The 18702-nt window shown below is 49.1% G+C and overlaps 2 protein-coding genes and 1 non-coding gene across 3 annotated transcripts; 1 reads left to right on the top strand and 2 right to left on the bottom strand.

The window, feature by feature from the left end:
- Window positions 1-7697: 7697 nt before the first annotated feature.
- LOC117855510 (late embryogenesis abundant protein 47) lies at window positions 7698-8129 on the top strand. The gene has a single exon (XM_034737889.1). The coding sequence runs from the start codon at window positions 7698-7700 to the stop codon at window positions 8127-8129; it is 432 nt and encodes a 143-aa protein (XP_034593780.1).
- Window positions 8130-8917: 788 nt separating this feature from the next.
- Window positions 8918-8991, bottom strand: TRNAI-AAU (transfer RNA isoleucine (anticodon AAU)). Its single transcript has one exon. It is a non-coding gene; the product is annotated as a tRNA-Ile (tRNA).
- A 3090-nt stretch (window positions 8992-12081) lies between these two features.
- On the bottom strand, window positions 12082-17749 carry LOC117859507 (uncharacterized). Its single transcript, XM_034742630.2, has 9 exons — window positions 17304-17749; window positions 16452-16621; window positions 15134-15181; window positions 14810-14899; window positions 14604-14646; window positions 13972-14078; window positions 12889-13079; window positions 12724-12793; window positions 12082-12613 (listed from the first exon to the last, which is right to left on the bottom strand). Exons 1-9 carry the CDS (start codon window positions 17308-17310, stop codon window positions 12485-12487), a joined length of 855 nt encoding a protein of 284 aa, XP_034598521.1. The 5' UTR covers window positions 17311-17749; the 3' UTR covers window positions 12082-12484.
- Window positions 17750-18702: the final 953 nt, after the last annotated feature.

Genomic DNA, 18702 nt, shown 5'->3' with positions numbered 1-18702 from the left:
GGAATAAGGCAAGCTCTTCTTCCTCCTCCTCATCCTCCTCATCTTCCTCCTCATCGTCATCATCATCGTCATCATCGTCGTCCGACACGACCTGCCCTCGCCGCCGCTGTTGGAACTCCTTGGCGGCCTTCTTCTTCTTTTCGCCGTCTCCTTGTCCCTGCGGCGCTTCTGCTCTTCTGCGAGGAGACGGTTTTGCAGCCACCTATCGGCGTCCTTCGGCACCGGCGGGTGCGAGTCCACAACCCGGGTTAGCATGCCCTACAAACACAAAATGGCCCCGCGTTAGAGCGACGAACACAAAAAAAGAAGGTCGGCGCACAAATTCCTTACCAAGGCGATGAAGCCCTCGTCCGGGCGCATCGGCGGGTGCCCGGGTACCGGGTAGTCGGCGTCCTTGTCCTCCAACGCCTCCCGAATCCGCTGTCGGATCTCGAAGGCGGTGAGCGCACCCGTTGCCAGGACGGTACCCTCGGTCGACGCGCCCGGAGTCATGTCGGCGAGCGAACGAGCCCGGAGCATTAGCGGCGCCACCCGCCGGGCATGGTACGCCCCGATGACCCCGGCTCCAGTCAGCCCTCTCCTCTTCAATTGCTCGATGGCCCGCAGCAGGTCATGTAACCACCTTTTCTCCTTCTCGACCGGTCCGTACGCCCACACCTCCGGCGCCACATCGATGGTGCGGCCGGTGAACTCCGGTAGGGGGGAGTTCGAGTAGTTCTTCACATAGAACCACTAGTTGTGCCACCCCTTGTGGGACGCCGCGGTCTTCATCACCATGTACTCCTTGGAGCGAGTATGGCGGAGGTGGATCCCGGCGCACCCGATCGGCACCGGGGGCGACCGCTGTTGGTTCCCCCTCCTCTCTGTCTTCTGGTACACAGTGCGACGAATGCCGCGATATGCTGGATCCCGTTGGGGTTGAGGTGCTGCAGCTGGAGCCCGTAGTAATGGAGGAGCCCACCGAAGAAGCGGCTCGGCGGAGTCGCGAACCCCTGCTCGTGGAAGTGGGCGAAGGAGACGACATAGCCGGCGGGAGGTGTCGGCACCTGCTCTGACCCCGGGAGCTCCCACTTGCCCACCTCTGTCCTCTCGCAGAGGAGGCCTTTCCTCACCAGGCCTTCGGCGCGCGAGGAGTTGAAGTGGGAAATCCCTCAGGATCCCATCGCCGAAGGAGGAAGGAACTCGACGGGGATGGGGAGAAAGGGCATAGCGCTGAGCAGAGGAAGACGAAGCGGGTGCGGACGAGCTGAGGGCGAGCTAGGAAGACAAAAAGACTCGAAAGCAGAAGGCGGGTGGAACCTGCGAGGCAGAGCCTTCGTTTTATAGGGAAGGCGCGAAGGGAGCGGAACTGACGCCCTTGTCGCCATAAATGCGGCGCCAGGTACGCCCCCATCACGCCCACTTTCCTTTCGGAAACCACGCGCATGATCGGCCGCAGAGACATCCTCTACTCCTCGATTCGCGGGTCGGTGCCCTCCATAACTCCGTCTCCCGGAAGATGCACACACGACGTCCCCCACGTTCGGCCCAAGACACAACATCCGCCCCGATTCAGCCCAAGGCCCACCGAAAGGTAATAAGGGATATGGGGCTGGAAACGCCCCTACGGCCCTTTACGATCCAGAGGTTCGAAGGCTGGCCCGCTACAGGTTCGACAGCCGCCTCAAGATGCCCACGAGCGAGGGGTGAGAAGGGATGGGTCCGCTAGCGGCCGTGACCCGGGCGTGTGACGGCCCCGGGCATCTTAAACTCACATTCGAGTCCAGACCGGCATCAAAGTTCATGGGTTTTCCATGAGGAAAGGGAACGAGCCCCCGTATCTGACTGAACAGACTCGGGAACTATATGAACTGGCCGGCTGGAGCCTAGGGTACGCTACCAGCCTGGCCCTAGCCGGACCCCCCCGAACGAGGACCGGGACTCCACTCGAACCGACCCGTTCGCAGCTCAACGAGCACCACGGTTCGTCCAACAAGGATAGCGTGGCACGGCTCATCCCCTCTGTCCCAGCGAACGGATGCTTGAGGGGTAACGATCAAAAGCTGATCTAGCCTCCCGATCGGTCTCCTGCAACGCGCGGGGGCTCGGGGGCTAGCGTCGCAACCAATGACCACGCGTGTGGTCGCGATCTGAGGACTCGAGGCGGGAGCACCCTACGGAGCAATGAGGAGTCCTCCCGCGCCAAGTCCTCCACAGGACACCTCTCCTGATCAAACTCCCTGGCCAAAGCCGGACCAACAACACTCCCTATCCCTGATCAACCGCAGCTTGCAGGGCGAGCAGAGATCCCCGACGAGAGATGAAAAAAAAAGCCTTTGGAGGAGCATCTTTGCTCCACCACAGGCTCGGGGGCTACTATTGGGGGGAAATATTAACAATCTCCTAATGCCGCTTAAAGCAACAGTCATGGAGGCCCAGACCACCTGCGGTAATTACGATTACCGCCGACCCAGTAGAGGCAGAGAACATCCCACTCCATCTCGCCCGACCCAGGGCCCCGGGGTCGGACAATCCCGACCCCTCGATGGCAGGACTCCGCCTCGCCTGACCCGGAATCCTGGGGTCGGACGCTCCCGACCCCTAGAAGACTAAACTCCACCTCGCTCGACCCGGAGTTCCGGGGTCGGACGCTCCCGACCCCTAGAAGACTAAACTCCGCCTCGCCCGACCCCCACCGCAGAAACTCTGCCTCGCCCGACCCTGGGTGCGGGGCTCGGATTCGCTCGGGTCCACAAGACGAATATTCGCCTCGGGCGCGGACTGGAGGATTAGGATGACGATCTCGTGGGTCCCCCTATCGACCTCGCCATAAATGCGCAGCGGCCCTGTCAAGCCAAAAGGGAGCGGCGTCCCCAACGTAACCGGTCCCGAATACCGGTGCGCGGCCGTGCGGCGCGAGCTGCAGTGGCCGCGGCTCCTTCTGATTCGCCACAGGGTACTCATGAGCTGCGCCGAACGACACAGGAGGGCGCATCGCTTGCTCTCGCGCCCCGTGCTCCCAACGGCAGTTTCAGGGATGCGACGTCCGGGTCTTACGGTAATCGGCGGGGCAACAGAATCGGACCTCCTCCCCGGCAGGCACGGATGCCGAGGCTGAGGCTCATCATCACGCTCGACGGCGACGGCGACCAGGGAGATCATCGACAAGATCAGGAAGGAATCGCCCTCCCTCGCCGGACGCACTGACAGGGACCGGAGGCCGGAGCAAGAGCGGTGGCCTTGGGACCATCCCCTTGTATTATTTTTCTACTTAGCTTATCCTTTCTACCTCTCCTCCTGACGCCTGGCTCAACTGTAACCCCGAGCTCCCTCCTGCGCTATAAAAGGAGGACCGGGGGTCCTGAGACAGGGGGACTCTTTTCCTCAAGCCAACAGTACACTCCACACTCCCTTAGAGCACAAGCACACTCAAGAGACCTGGGATCAGTTCCCTCTCTCGCCCATCTGTAACCCCTACTACAGAACCCCGCGTGGGTAACACAAGCAGCCTCGACACTGGACGTAGGGCTTCCTTTTGCCCGAACCAGTCTAACCCCGTGTCTCCCACGCTACCATCCAAAGCCTTACGCGCATAAAAGAAATTTACTAGTCTAGAGTCTTGATCCGCAAATCTGGACAACGACAACTGGGGAGGGAATGTTTCTTCCATTTGAACCATCTTTGCTATGTTGCAAGACACGTAAGCATGCCAGCTTGAACGAGTGATGCTAAAGTACCCTTTTGCCCCTACCAGTCCACTCATTGCTACCTCCCTTTCTCTATGATAGCCGGCCCCACTTGTCATCCCTAACCTCCCTCCCCATCACACGATCGAGCTCAAATCATCGTGTCTCCTTAGATCACAACGCCACACTCCATGAATTCATGAGTAACTTCCGGTGGCTCACCTCCTCGTGCTGCTGCATCACGACAGCTGCAGCCCACGCATTCAAAACACTTGTAGATGCACCGAATCCTTCTCGTAGCACCCCCGCAACTTAGCCCATGCATCGAACGTGCGACCTTCGTGTTATTAGCACGACGCTCTAACCAACTGAGCTAATAGGCATGTTCTTGACCAAATACGCACAAGCCATTTTTCATAATTTAAACGGCGGCAATGCTAACAACAAATCAACGACTGCGGTGAGTAGGAAGTCCGACTTTAATGAAAAATTCCGTGAACCTGGGATCTGGTGAAACCTGAAAGATCTCTGCAACTATAAAATGCATGCGTTATTTTAGATACAAAATAAAATTAGCTGCAGCCAGTTCCGACTGCATCAATGATTGATGGGAGTCGGCGGCTAAACCAACGCCAAAAGGAAGGAGCAGCTCCTTCAATGGAGTGGAAATACATATAAGTCATGTGAAATGTTTGGAAGGAGCATGTAGTCTTCGAATTTTTGAGAACAGGTACCCAGCAGGTGGCAGCCGTGCTAATGGAAGGATCGGATGGGACATGCATATGCCATGTACATATAAACACCGGATTCACTCTCGTACCCACTGTATTCCACTTCTTAAGAGTTACGGATATGGATTCAGAGTTGGTCACTGTTATGGCCTTGGCCTCAAGCCCTCGACTAGTAAATTCCTTTGATCGAAGATGAAAAAACATGCTGAAAATGCGAATGCATGAATTGTAATATCAACAGGTGATTTGATAATCTTGCCTCACTGACAGCAGCAGACTTAATTACCTAAAATGGAGCCTCCCTGAGAGCCGAGAGGTGAGGGGCGCCAAATTCAGGTGCACGAGGAACGTCTCCTCATCCTCCCCGCCCACTCCAGATCGAGACGCTCGATGCCGCCGCGTGACTCGACCCTCCGTATTGCGTCGCCTTCGCCCGCTGAAACAGACGAAGCCGGCCGGCCGCCGCCGTAGCGGAACTGGACGGCGGGGTCCCTCCTCCACCAGGCTTTTGGCTCACCGGATCGACAGCCGCCGTGTCGCGAGATGTGGCCTCGCCCGAGCGCCGCATTGCCGCGTCGTCGCTCGCCGTTCGCCTTCCGTTTCTAGGGAAGGGAGGGGACTTTCAGATTCTGACACGAGCGCTGCAAGAACACAACCCTTGCACGATGAGTCGATGACACGTGGGTTCATTTTGTGTCACTACCATGTGGGCCGTGGTGAGAATCCTTTGGCGACTCCTGCGCCGAGGGCCCGGGTACCTGCAATCCTGAAGGAACCAAAAGAAGAGAGCACCTCCTCCTGGCCTGTCGACTGCTTCCATTTTTTTCCCACGAGAAATTTGCATTGCCAAACTCCGGCGAGGGTGGCATCGATCTCCGAGGTGCTGGAGGGGACAGGGGAGGATGCTACTGCCCTGGGCCGAGGCATCGATCTGTTATATCACTTACATGCATCATAGAACAGCCATGGGCCGTCTTTCCGCGCATGCATGATGCATGGATGGACTTTCGGCCTACATGAAAGAGCCCACACACGGGTCATGTATACAGGTAGGCGTAACATACGTATGTATACTTTCTGGGCGGCACAACGTATTTTAGTCCAAAACTGAAGGCTTGTCCAGCGAGTGTCATCAACACCTCTGTATCCAAGAGCTAACCAGCAACGGTGCCCTCCTGTCAACTCTCTATTTTTTAGGCTACATTTTTCATACGCACGATCTCAGATCAACGGTTGCGATTCAATTTTCTCTCTCCACCTTATCTTTCTCATCGCCTTCCTCATCCCCTCGCTAAAAATGACGCAACCTCCCCTCCTGGCTCCGACGGCATCCCCGCTGCCCTCCACCACAACCCAGCACTAAATCGTCTTAGGCACCCGACGATTGGTTCTTCTACCTTGGCCATCTTCTTCCTCAAAGTCCATCCGTGATTCCCCGCCGCCGATAGCATCTCGAGGTAGTAGATCGGTCAGTGGGGGATCGCCGAACCTAAAACTTAAAGGTAAAAGCGAGAACAAAAGACGTGGATGGCCGCCAAAATAGCGTAATACCCTACGTCCTGTTTGGGGTGTTGTATATTGCGCCCTGCGTTTGGGTGTTGTTAGGCCTCTTGGTGGTTCTATGAGGTCTTAGCCTACCAATCTAGAAATCCCTGCCCTCCTTTATATACTTTAGGGGACGGGATTACTAGTAGGATTACAAGGTAGGAGTCCTAGTAGGATTACTTCTTCCTTCCTTGCGGGTACTAGGGATCTATGCCCGATAGGTGGTGCAACGCCGCCTCCGCCGCTGCCCACCGCCACCGCCCAACTGGGGGTCAACCGCCACCCGACTCCGGCAGCATCCCGCCACCTCCGCTCCATCGTCATCTCGACCGCCGTCACCACCGGCCAGTGAGCACCTCGGAGCTCCCTCTACAACCGATGGCCACAGGTAACCCCACCCCGAACCCAACCCCGAACCCTAACTCGCCGGAGTTGAAGAAGTGTTAACCCTAACTCGCCGGAGTTGGAGAAGAAGTGTTGTTGGAGGTCAAAAAGGCTATTGTGGCATGAATCCTTCAATAGCTAAATTTGAGTGTGGGGAGGAGTAAAAACACTCGAATGTGATATAGCAATCCCCATTTTTATTATATGTTTTTGTTATGAAATAGATGTCAACTTTTAGATTTTTTTTATGGCTTGGTTGCTTGACCTGTTATGAAATAGAAAAGGTAAAAGAGCACAAGAACCTAATGTTGTCCAACAGCTGCAATCCTAATTTTATTCATCAAAGGCTATTGTGTGTGTGTGTATACAATGAAAAAGGACCCCTTGCCTCATCTTCATCTACCGAGATACGGTAATATTATCTAAACTTCCTCTCCAAAGTTCATATATATTCTTATCTTATTTAGGGTAAACGAGAGCTTTACTAAATAAGGATGTTTGTCTACTACTCCATCCGTTCCAAATTATAGATCGTTTTAGCTTTTCTAGATAATCTAGAAAAAATCAAAATGACCTATAATTTGAAACGGAGGGAGTACTTGCTAACCGTGGTTCAACCTCACAATCTCACATCCACTTATGCAGCTAATAAAACTCAAGTGCCAACGTAATTGGACTCCTACATATCCTGGGGGCACACACGCAAACTCTACGGTTCAACATGCGCGGAAGAGTTGGCGAATAGTTGACGCATTACCTTGAGGGTGGTGGAAAAAGTCTTTTCTCTCGCTGCTTCATTGCTGGAAGGTCGCCATTCAGACTGTCACGGGAACCCATATATAGGCGCTCCTTGTGCGTGATCGTCGAGTAGCTCGTCGCCGGTGAGAATGGATTCGGAAAGTCGAGGTGGGTTGGTTTTGCAAGGTAGGTAGGCGCCAGGATTGCATGTTGCGTCGTCATCAATCGGCTCGCTGTCTACGCGTGCCATTGCCGACCGTCATCAATCCTTAGGTTACCCGTATGTTTTAGCGCAAGAGAAATTGTATTCCATCCTCGCCTCGCGTCCTGCAGCGAGCATGCGGCGACCCTATGTACTAGGTGTCATTGCAGACTAGCCTGCCGTGTCAAGCAGAGCTGCAGGGTGCCAAATCTTGCCGCTTCACTCACTCTTTGGTTCGTCCGATCCTAGACGTGTCGTGGACCCGTGGTGGGAGGCACTCCGCGTCCGCGGTGTGATGTGACGCCGACCATCAGAAGGAACGGTGTATACATGCATGTGTTCGTGCTCTAATTAACTTCTCTTCAGTCCTCGCGTCGTTGTAGCCGCGCTCATCAGGTAGCTATCGTGCCACACACTGATCGGCACAGCAGCATGAGACATGCCCAGCCAAGCCGCCCCGGCGGCGGCGTCAACGACGGCGCCAGCAGGGACGAGTCGCCGGCGGCCACGGAGACGATTACGGTCGGGCAGGCTCTGCAGGCGGTGGCGCTGAGCCCGGCCGGAGCCAGGCCGGTGGACCACGCCGACGCTACGGCGATACAGGCCGCGGAGAAGAGCGTGACGGGGCTGGGCCGCGTCGTCCCCGGCGGCGTCGCCGCCGCGGCGCACCGGGCCGCGGAGGCGAACGAACGCGAAGGCGCTGCCGCCGATGCGCGCGACGGCGGCGAGGTGGGGAAGGTGGTGACGCTCAGGGACGTGCTGGGCGACGCCGCGTCCGTGATGCCGGCGGGAAGCAACAGGGCGGCCACGTGGGTGGACGCCGAGAAGGTCGCCGCGGCACAACGTATTTTAGTCCCAAATTGAAAATTTTGACACATTGGGATCTGGATAAAACATGGTGCGCTATCCTTTTCCCTGCCAGGTCTGGTGGTGCAGGCCTGTTACCCCATGCTTTGGGGGGCAGAGTTGATTGGATGGGGATGTTCAAGTATGCTTTAGTCAGGGTGTGTCTCAGCACCCACCCCATGAAGGCTATCCGGCCCCCATGAAGGCTGTCCGGCGGGTGTCATCAACACCTCTGGTTCAAGAGCTAACTAGCAACTGTGCCCCTCTCCTGCCCAACTCTCTTTTTTACAATATTTTTCAAAAACTGTTGTGTACTTATGTACTATGATCGTAACGAAGATAGTGTCAGGAAATATAGAACAGGTATCAACACAATGATCTAATTTTTTGCCATTCTTACGGATAGCCACTCTCCAATTGCTAGTTTTACGTTGGCACCTACATTTTTACCATTGGGGAGGGAATGTTTCTTCCATTTGAGCCATCTTTGCTGATGTTGCAAGACACGTAAGCATGCCAGCTTGAATGAGTGATGCAAAAGTACTCTTTTGCCCCTACCAGTCCACTCCTTGCTACCTCCCTTTCTCTATGATAGCCGGCCCCACTTGTCATCCCTAACCTCCCTCCCCATCACACGATCGAGCTCAAATCATCGTGTCTCCTTAGATCACAACGCCACACTCCATGAATTCATGAGTAACTTCCGGTGGCTCACCTCCTCGTGGTGCTGCTTCACGACAGCTGCAGCCCGCGCATGCAAAACACTTGTAGATGCACCGAATCCTTCCCGTAGCACCCCCGCAACTTCGCCCATGCAGGTCTCGAACCTGCGACCTTCGCGTTATTAGCACGACGCTCTAACCAACTGAGCTAATAGGCCTGTTCTTGACCTAATACGCACAAGCCGTTTTTCATAATTTAAACAGCGACGATGCTAACAACGAATCAACGATGTACATGGTTCTGCGGTGAGTAGGAAGTCCGACTTTAATGAAAAATTCCGTGAACCTGGGATCTGGTGAAACCTGAAAGATCACTGCAGCTACAAAATGCATCCGTTATTTTAGATAAAAAATAAAATTAGCTGCAGCCAGTTCCGACTGCATCAATGATTGATGGGAGTCGACAGCTAAACCAACGCCAAAAGGAAGGAGCAGCTCCTTCAACGGAATGGACATACATATAAGTCATGTGAAATGTTTGGAAGGAGCATGTAGTCTTCGTTTTCGAGCACAGGTACCCAGCTGGTGGCAGCCGTGCTAATGGAAGGATCGGATGGGACATGCATATGCCATGTACATATAAACGCCGGATTCACTCTCGTACCCACTGTATTCCGCTTCTTAAGAGTTACGGATATGGATTCAGAGTTGGTCACCGTTATGGCCTTGGCCTCAAGCCCTCAACTATAGTCTATAGCTGCATCCGTTTTTTTAGAACATAGGTGCATCCATTATGTACGCATGTCTGTAGAACCTTCTCATCAAGTACCTTATTTTGGTAATGCTACAAAACAAAAGTCCGGAATATTAAAAAAATCGGACATTCGGATATGTTGCAATAGTTAAGCATTGACGTTGCAACTATTATTTCTGCACGTTTTACAGTGAATGTTGCATGAAACATAGTGTTCATGTTGCGGTGGGAATTTTATATCCCAGAGCCAAATGATGTAGTCATTTTTACATATTATTTTTCATGTTGCAAACAGTGACCGCTGATATTTTACTATGTAATTTTTAATGTTTCATCGGAGAGTTCGATGGAAAATTTCACATCAAACGTTCGGACGCTGCTAGCGCCTAACTTATTTTTGTTCTTGAGACTAAACCTTCCGGAGACGGCCAGATACTTACGCATGCCCAAAGCAGAGAGACACAGAAACCTTTGAATACGCATCGTAGGACAGCAATGGGCCGGATTTCCTCTCATGGATGGCCTTTTGGCGTACACGTCAAAGTTTCGGCCCGCGAGTGCAAATGCACGGGTCACGTACAGGTGTACAGAGTAGAGGTAAACATACATAATTCCTCGATGACACAGCATATTTTAGTGCCAAATCGAAAATTTTACCACATTAAGACCTGAATAAAATAGGATATGATGTCCATTCTCCTACCGGGTCCGGTGGTGCAGACCTGTTACCCCATGCTTCGGGGGGGGGGGGGAGGCAGAGTTGATTAGACGGGGATGTTCAGGTAGGCTTTAGCCGGGGTGTGTCTCAGCACCCACCCCATGAAGGCTGTCCGGCCCCCATGAAGGCTGTCCAGCGGGTGTCATCAGCACCTTTGGTTCAAGAGCTAACCAGCAACTGTGCCCTTCTTCTGCCAACTCTCTTTTTTACAATATTTTTCAAAGACTGTTGTGTACTTATGTACAATGATCATAACGAAGATAGTGTCAGGAAATATAGAACAGGTATCAACATAATGATTTAATTTTTTGCCATCCTTACGGATAGCCACACTCCAATTGCTAGTTTTACGTTGGCACCTAAATTTTTACCATTGGGGAGGGAATGTTTCTTCCATTTGAGCCATCTTTGCTGATGTGGCAAGACACGTAAGCATGCCAGCTTGAATGAGTGATGCAAAAGTACTCTTTTGCCCCTACCAGTCCACTCCTTGCTACTTCCCTTTCTCTATGACAGCCGGCCCCACTTGTCATCCCTAACCTCCCTCCCCATCACACGACCGAGCTCAAATCATCGTGTCTCCTTAGATCACAACACCACACTCCATGAATTCATGAGTAACTTCCAGTGGCTCACCTCCTCGTGCTGCTGCTTCACGACAACTGCAGCCCGCGCATGCAACGTCGCTATGTCATGCACTTGGTGACCGTGCGTCCTCTGCTGGCCCCTGACGAGCTCGAGGCCTCAAGTAGCGTGGAGCCATGGGCGCTAGCCATGTACGTGAACGAATGATTTGAGTGGGCATTAGCACTGTGGCTCTACTAGCATGTGGGAGGGCGCCTGAGTGCCTGATGCATCAAAATTAGATTGGAATGTGCATATGCAACTGGTCTCGAGCAGCGTGGAGCCATGGGCGCCCATCCTCCCGTCATACCTCCGCCCGCTCCTACCATGGCCCGTGGCGCAGCCGCTGCTCCGCCGCCTCGCGCTTCGGGACCCTGCCGACCTGCTCCCGTCCTTCATTGGCGCCGCAAGCGTACTGGAGGACGGCGATGCTGGCCGCACCGCGGAGTGGAGGGGGGCTGCTTCTACGAGAACCGGGAGTGGGTGGAGTTCAGCAACGGGACCAATGGGGAACTCGGAGGCGACGTAGTTCATGTGGAGGTGAGCTACTGTACCTAACCCATCCAGAAGCACAAGCGAAGAAGAAGACCAGAGATAGATGTAGCTAAAAAGATGAACAGAACCAGGGGTAATGAGGACTTTTGGCATCTCTGGACACGCTAGACGTCCGAGGTGTCCTGCCACGTCAGTAAAAAGGGCAAGAATATAGGAATCCTTCTCTCTCGTATGGCAAAAATGTAGAAGCATTTGTAAAACTGGCATTTGAAGAGTAGACATCTGTAGCGATGGCAAAAAATTAAATATCCCAAGCAGATGGAGGATTTCGGGGCAGGCAATCCACCATTTCTTCCATGATCTTCCACACGTGCTGAGAGAATGGCCAACCCGCCACCAGGAATCGACTCTCCAGTTTTCTCATAGTACTCCACGTTCATTTTCTTCATTAGCCGGCTTAGCTTGTAGCCTTGTACAGCCGGAAAGCAGCAGATTCCAACAGATTCTGAGGTAAATCAAGAATTCCAGTCCACACATCATACCACACAGCAAAAAATAAACACTCTCCAGTATGCCTTGCATCTAATCAATTAAACATCCAACACTACCACCCGGTGCATAAGAAGAGGAGCTATAAAAGGGTCCTAATTTATTTTGTTCAGACTTTTAAATAGCTTAGCAGGCTATAGCAGTGTTTTTTTTCTCGAACACGCAAGGGAGTTGTTTATCATTGCATTAATAGTAGAGTTACAACACACACGCACACACAACAATGTTGCTATAACAGTGCTATAGCTACTCTGGAGAAGACTGCCATGCCACTAAATCCTATAGACCGCTATTAATATTTAAAACACCGATTTTGCTTATTTAGGTCAAGAATATCAAGAATGCATAAAGCAATACTAAAACAGGCACTGCAACGTCTGCAACGCTTATTATCACAACGGCACACTGGACTGGCTCGATCAGCAGTTCTTGTTGAAAAGGTAATAAACTGCAGCATAACGCTTTATTCGAGAGCTGCGCCAGGGTCTTCCACTAGCTGCAATTTGCGGAAAGATAATTGCATTGTAGTATCCAATTCTGGATTGCAGCGACCAAATTGGTTTACATCAACTCATGCGACTTGGGTCTGTCTGAGAGGGTCCTCCATGGTTTGTGCCTGCCGCACGACCTGGGTTCCGCTGGCAGGACCAGCCAGATTACCCAACAGTTGGTCAAGAAAATGCCTTGCAGCAGGGTCATCCTGTATTTGCAGTATGGAGGTACAGTCAGTGTTCAATTGCAATCTTCAATCTGGTGCAAATGGAGCAACCATCGATTCGCGTCAGATGATGAATTGGGAGCAAAACTCACCATAAGGCAGTTATCGAATGTTCCACCTCTCAGAGCCTCACGAAGGTGAGTTCGCAGCGCAGTAAAGGCCCTGCAATCAAGAGGGGAGACATACGTCATCGCATGGGAAGAAATGTACATGCTATTAAGTTGCTACTATGCAAATGACAGCACATAGCCACATACCTGGGATTATCTGTCAGCCTGAGGTACGAGCCGATAATGAGCTTCAGCAACTTGGTGGAGGGTTGTTCAGTTAATGCAATCACCATGCTTGCTAAAACACTGGCTGCCTGAAAGAAACATTCCAGGGTCGCACAGATGTGCTGTAGCCCAACTTCATCTAGCATAATCTTTTGGACAATGAAAGTGGCCACCTGCATATGCATTCGGTTTATTAGTGATCAAATCAATGCTTATGAAATTAGTAGTGTAATGCAAAATTGGCCAAGCTTTACTGAGGGCTTACTACTGGATTTACTTAACTTCACCTGCAAAGGGAAACCTAGGCTCCTGCTACTCAACTAGTGGTTTACGCAATATTTATCTGCCAACCAATTTGGAGGGGTCCTCTCCTACTGTTCTCCTCAACCCCAAATGAAGGAAAGTATACAAAACTCCATTGACACACGTATATTTGCTACTGAAACTAGCAGCATAAAAAAGTTGCAGAAACAACATTACTGAACAGTTTCTCAAGCTTCTTTCATAAAAAACATAATGAATATTCCATAAATCCATAAGCATTATTCCGACTCACGCCAGTTAGTATGAGTACCAATTGCACAAAAGGACATTGGTCTGTTTCAATGCTTGCTTATTTAGATGTGGCATAGATGTGGGCTCCTGCCTGGATCAACAGTTCCATAAGAGAACAATACTAACATCGAACCTTCAATCATTAAAGTTCACTTTTCTTAGCCTTTAGTGAGTTATCCAGTTTTCCTAGCATTGAATTATTGAATGGTAAAGATGGTGGAAATGTTAATGAACAAACAATCAGAACTAATCTTGCGGTGACAAGGTTGGTTTATATCAACACTGAATTATTACACTAACCCTAACTTCTAAAGTTAAATTGTTATCGTTTGCTTCCACAGAGAACAAAGATGCATCTCAATTTCATAGCCAGCAAAAGAAGCTAGAGAATATGAACGTGAAGCTTCATTGATGATTGTATTTTTAGTGAAGCAGATCCATGCTTTTTTACTCGTTGTTGAGGGATGTGATTAATCTTCTCAGTCGTGTATATTCTCAACAAAAAATTACCTTAGCAAGAGCACCGAGAACACCAAGGCTAGTAGCACGTAGGTACTCGAAAGATGTCGCCACGCTTGTAGTGTTCAAGAATGGGAACAAGTACAAGGGAATTCCAGCTGCAAAGACAAAGGATGAAAAGACAGGGCAAAGTGATTAACTAATAGTAAGATATACTGTAAATACAAAGTTCATTAGTATTACACATGCAAACAAATCTGTAGTACTTCATCCATCAATATAATGCATATTAAGATTCGAAAATGTCAAGCTTTGCACATTTTGACCAACAGTTAGTAAAATAATATGCATGTTTAGTGTAGAAACGTTGCATCAATATATTCATCAAATTAAATTTAAGATGACATTGATTTTGTAGCAACTGACAACATATTTTATGAGGAACCAAAATCTACTTTCAAAGAGTCCTTCAAAAATACGCACATCGATGGACGGAAGGAGCACTTCAGAATTTTTACTATAGCAAGTTAGACAGAAACCAAATTGTAAATGTCAACCACTACATAATAGTGTTCCTGTGGCAAAACCATTAGAGAACATACGATCATATGAAGGCTAACAAAGCCCACCTTCAATGCATTACAACTTTGACATAAAAGGAGTCATGCTCTTGTAGTCATTACCTTCTAAAAAGGAGGTCCTGGTCTCAGGGTGTGCTGCAACAGTCTGTAACAATTTTTGGAGGGCGTGAACAAAACATATGATATAAATCTAATGCTGCAAGCTTAAAATGATTAACAACAAACAGAAGAAAAATCCCCTAAGTAGTACAGTATGTCATGGGATGGTTGCAACCAGCAGCCAACTTTCTGCGCTATCATCACTGTACCTGAAGAAGTCCAAGTGCATTGCACGCTCTGGTAGCTGCACTTGCTGATAATGTTGGGGATGAAAGTGCAGGATAGACTGACACAATTTCCTATTTTTTTTCAAGTAGACAAACACACAAGTGAGACCAAAAGGCTGACTGACAGCTCAATAGAAGAACATATAGTAACAAATCTAACATAGTCATGAACTCAAGGATCAGCTTAAGAATGAATGGCCTAACAGACCAATCATGATTACACTACACGACAGAGTACAATGAAAGCTCCTATTCAGGCTCATTCATACTATATGTAAGCAAAGGAGGGCACAGGTTACTACATACCCGCAGCAGTGCTGCTATTGTGCCAAAAGAGTACCACATCCCCCTTTTCTGAAAAATGGTTGCAAAAAGAAGATTATATACCAAATTTGTTGCCTTCAACATCAATGAGGTGACATGTTAATCACTGAACATGCATCAACCACTTTTGAATAGGTTCATACCCATAGACACTTATACTAGCAATAACAGTATGTAACTCGGGTATCCAGCATGTTAATATACACATATAGGGAAATAATAGTTTGTTTGACAAATTCAGAGCAGAGCGCTAATAAACAGTGAAATTAAAGGACTATTGCACCTCATCCAAATGGCAATCGACTATGAAATTAATACATAGTTATAAACATGCCCAGTCTGCAAACAAAATCTTAATAGCAACTAAAATGATGACCAGTAGATGGAATGAGTCACCAGAACTTCACCATTTGCTGTCATTATTATTTGCAATAAGCTACAACTGACAACATCTGAACAAAGAGATATCAAATAAAATTCTTTTTCTACTTACAAACAGAGAACCTCTTTTAAAAAATACAGATAAAACTCCTTACCATACGTAAATATCCTTCAACCACTACATTGAATGTGGCAGCTCGCTCTACTACTCCTTAAAAAAAAAAGATGGAAACTTTTCTAGACCAATCAAACGTAGTGCAAGATAATACACCAGAAGACCATTAGCAGAGATCAAATGGGCACAGTTGTTGAATCAAGATGCATCAGACATCATCAATATGAAACTTGAAATAATTAGTGTGACTACAGAAATCCGCCTTTCATAAACTTTTTTTAAACGTAAGTCAACCTTTAATAAACTCAAAGTAGATCTAATCAAATCTCCTGATGAATGCATGCACCAGAACTCTAACTATGAACCAAAATTAAGCCATAATATACATTAAAATCCCTAAATTCTCACAATTTGCAAATGCATGGAAAGAAACAATAAATAAATGGATCTAAATAGCACAATATAATAACCATGGATCCTCAAGTTAAAAACTCCAAAAGCCAAGAGGTCAAACAAAACAGCCTTTCCACAGCGAGAATCAATAAGTGGCCAAGCACTAATATTCTCGAATGAGTTGATCACTTACTACTTAATAAAAGAAGAAAGAAATAGTATTACATCACAAGTTATAAAAGAAATATTAGAGAAAACACACCGAATTGGTAAAAGACAGTTTATGACCATATCATGCCATCATAAGCAATCTGAGCTTGAAACAACTCAATGCCGATCACTTTTGATATATTATGCCAAGTAAATAGAAGAGGGGAAAAAATAGAAGATACAGAGGAGAAATAAAATTACCTTGGGTAACATGGAAAGGGCATACGCTTTATTTTCTGGATCTAACAGATCAAGGAGAAGAGATTCAACAATTTCCGAGTCTTTAGGACTAGGAACCTCGACTATTGACATTTTCGAGTGAGAATTCAACAATCCTAAATGCGGCACCATGGTTGATGTGGTTTTCACAGCTGCAGCAATAGATGCCGTGCATGAAAAAAACTAGAGAATTTCACATGTTTGTTCACAAGAATTCAAAAGTATATGTGGGTAACACCCCCCCCCCCTATTTATAGTGGTCGTTTCCACTTTAATGAGCTGTACACACACTGTGTTAGCTGTAAAATAAACCAAAACAATCTGATTCCGCCCACCGTATTCAGCCATGAGTCACTCAAAGGATAAGTATTAGGCTTACCTGTCTTTTACATGTCATACCTCTGTCATTACATATGGATAACAAAGCTGGTGGCATATCTGGCCCTTTGCTTATTGTTCATAACTGCATACTATAATACTATGTGCAAGTAACAGCACCAGTCAAGTTGTTGGTAACGTCCCCACTCACATTTCTAGCTGGCAGCAATTTTACCCTGTTATTACAGCTCAATTATTCTCCCCTTATACTGTTTAATTTTCTCACAAATCACAGCTGAGGCCACGGTGTGGATTATTTGTAAGGAGGTTAGCCATGTATTTTTTTTATAAAACAAAATCTAAATCCTGCTAAAAAATAGCTGGAAACATTGCAGACTAGTAAAGTCCATTGATCGAAGATGAATACATATGTTGAAAATGTGAATACATAAATTGAAATATCGACAGATGATTTGATAACCGTGCCTCACTCACAGCAGAAGATTTAGTAGTTACCTAACATGGCGCCTCCCACTCCCAGAGAGCCGTCATATCGATGACGTCACTCGACCCCTCCGTACCGCGTGACTTGCGCTCGCCAAAACAGACGAAGCCGAGCGCCGCCGCAGTGGAACTGAACGGCGCATTGCCTCCTCCACCGGGCCTCTGGGTCAACAGATCGACAGCTGCGGCCTCGAGACACGGCCCCGCCCGAGCGCCGCATTGCCGCGCCGCCGCTCGCCGTTCGTCTTCTGTTTCGACGGCAGGAAGGGGGATTTCAGATTCTAGAACGAACAAGCGCCCCAGGAACCCAACCCTTGCTCAATGACATGTGGGTCCATCTTGTTTGACTGTCATGTGGGTCAGGGCACGAGCCATTTGCATTGCCAATCTTCAATGTAACTGCGGATCAATCGATCGTTTGTTCCATCGGCCGACGGCCGGTGTTTGTTATGAGCTGCTGCGAAGAATTTTGTTGCGTTTGCGCCGAGCCGAAGTTTCCTTATGAACAAAGAACAGGAAGAACAGGAAGCACTACGTGAAACGCGAAATAGGTAACACGTGAAAAAAAAAAAGGTTCATGTGCCCCGTCGCAAGATCTGCTAAAGGTTTTTTTTTTCTGAAATAACGATCAGCTAAAGGTAATGGCCTCCTTTTACGCCCATTACTAATAAAATCTCCAGCTTGAGGTCCGACCTCGTAGTAAAGAAGCCCGTTTACCTTTGACTCATAAAAGGTAACGGACATTTACAACACCCATTAACTATCGATGTCATCGATAAATAAGGGTGCGTTTTGGTTTGGGTCGTGCTGGTCCCGTCGATCTGCATTTGGTTGAAAATGCATCTGAGTTGGATCGGACATAGGAGGAAATATATCATGGAGATACAGGTTCATTGCGTCCGCTCAAAATAACAGGATGCACTCGACCCACTTCCATCCCATCCATATCTGTCTCAAGTCCGTCCGTGAGACGCATGGAGGTTCGCCGGCGCAGGGGAGGCCGCCGGCGTTGGGAAGGCTCGCCGGCGCTAGGCCGAGCGGAGGCGGTGGAGTAGGGACCCATGGAGGGTGCCGGCGGTGCTATGCCGAGCGGAGGTGGTTGTCGGTGTTTAGATTCGGCAACCTACCGATGGGGTACCCAAGGGTGTATTTTATGCGTGGGGCTCGCTGAAGATCAGGAACTCAAAGGTGAACTCAAACACACGATCTAGACAGGTTTGGACCGCTAATGTCGCATAATACCCTACGTCCTATGTGTTGGTTGGTTTGTATTGATTGATGAGATGTTTGGAAGGGGTCCCTACCTCGCCTTATATTACCGGGGGCAGGGTTACAGGTCAGTTGTTATACAAGAGTAATAGTCGGATTCAACCAGAGAGTTCTACTCTAATTGTTACGAGTACTTTCCTGA

The sequence above is a fragment of the Setaria viridis genome, chromosome 1 (assembly GCF_005286985.2).
Source record: "Setaria viridis chromosome 1, Setaria_viridis_v4.0, whole genome shotgun sequence".
Classification (NCBI taxonomy): domain Eukaryota; kingdom Viridiplantae; phylum Streptophyta; class Magnoliopsida; order Poales; family Poaceae; genus Setaria; species Setaria viridis.
Note: the sequence above shows the minus strand (reverse complement) of the source record. Positions and strands in the feature narration are given on the sequence as shown.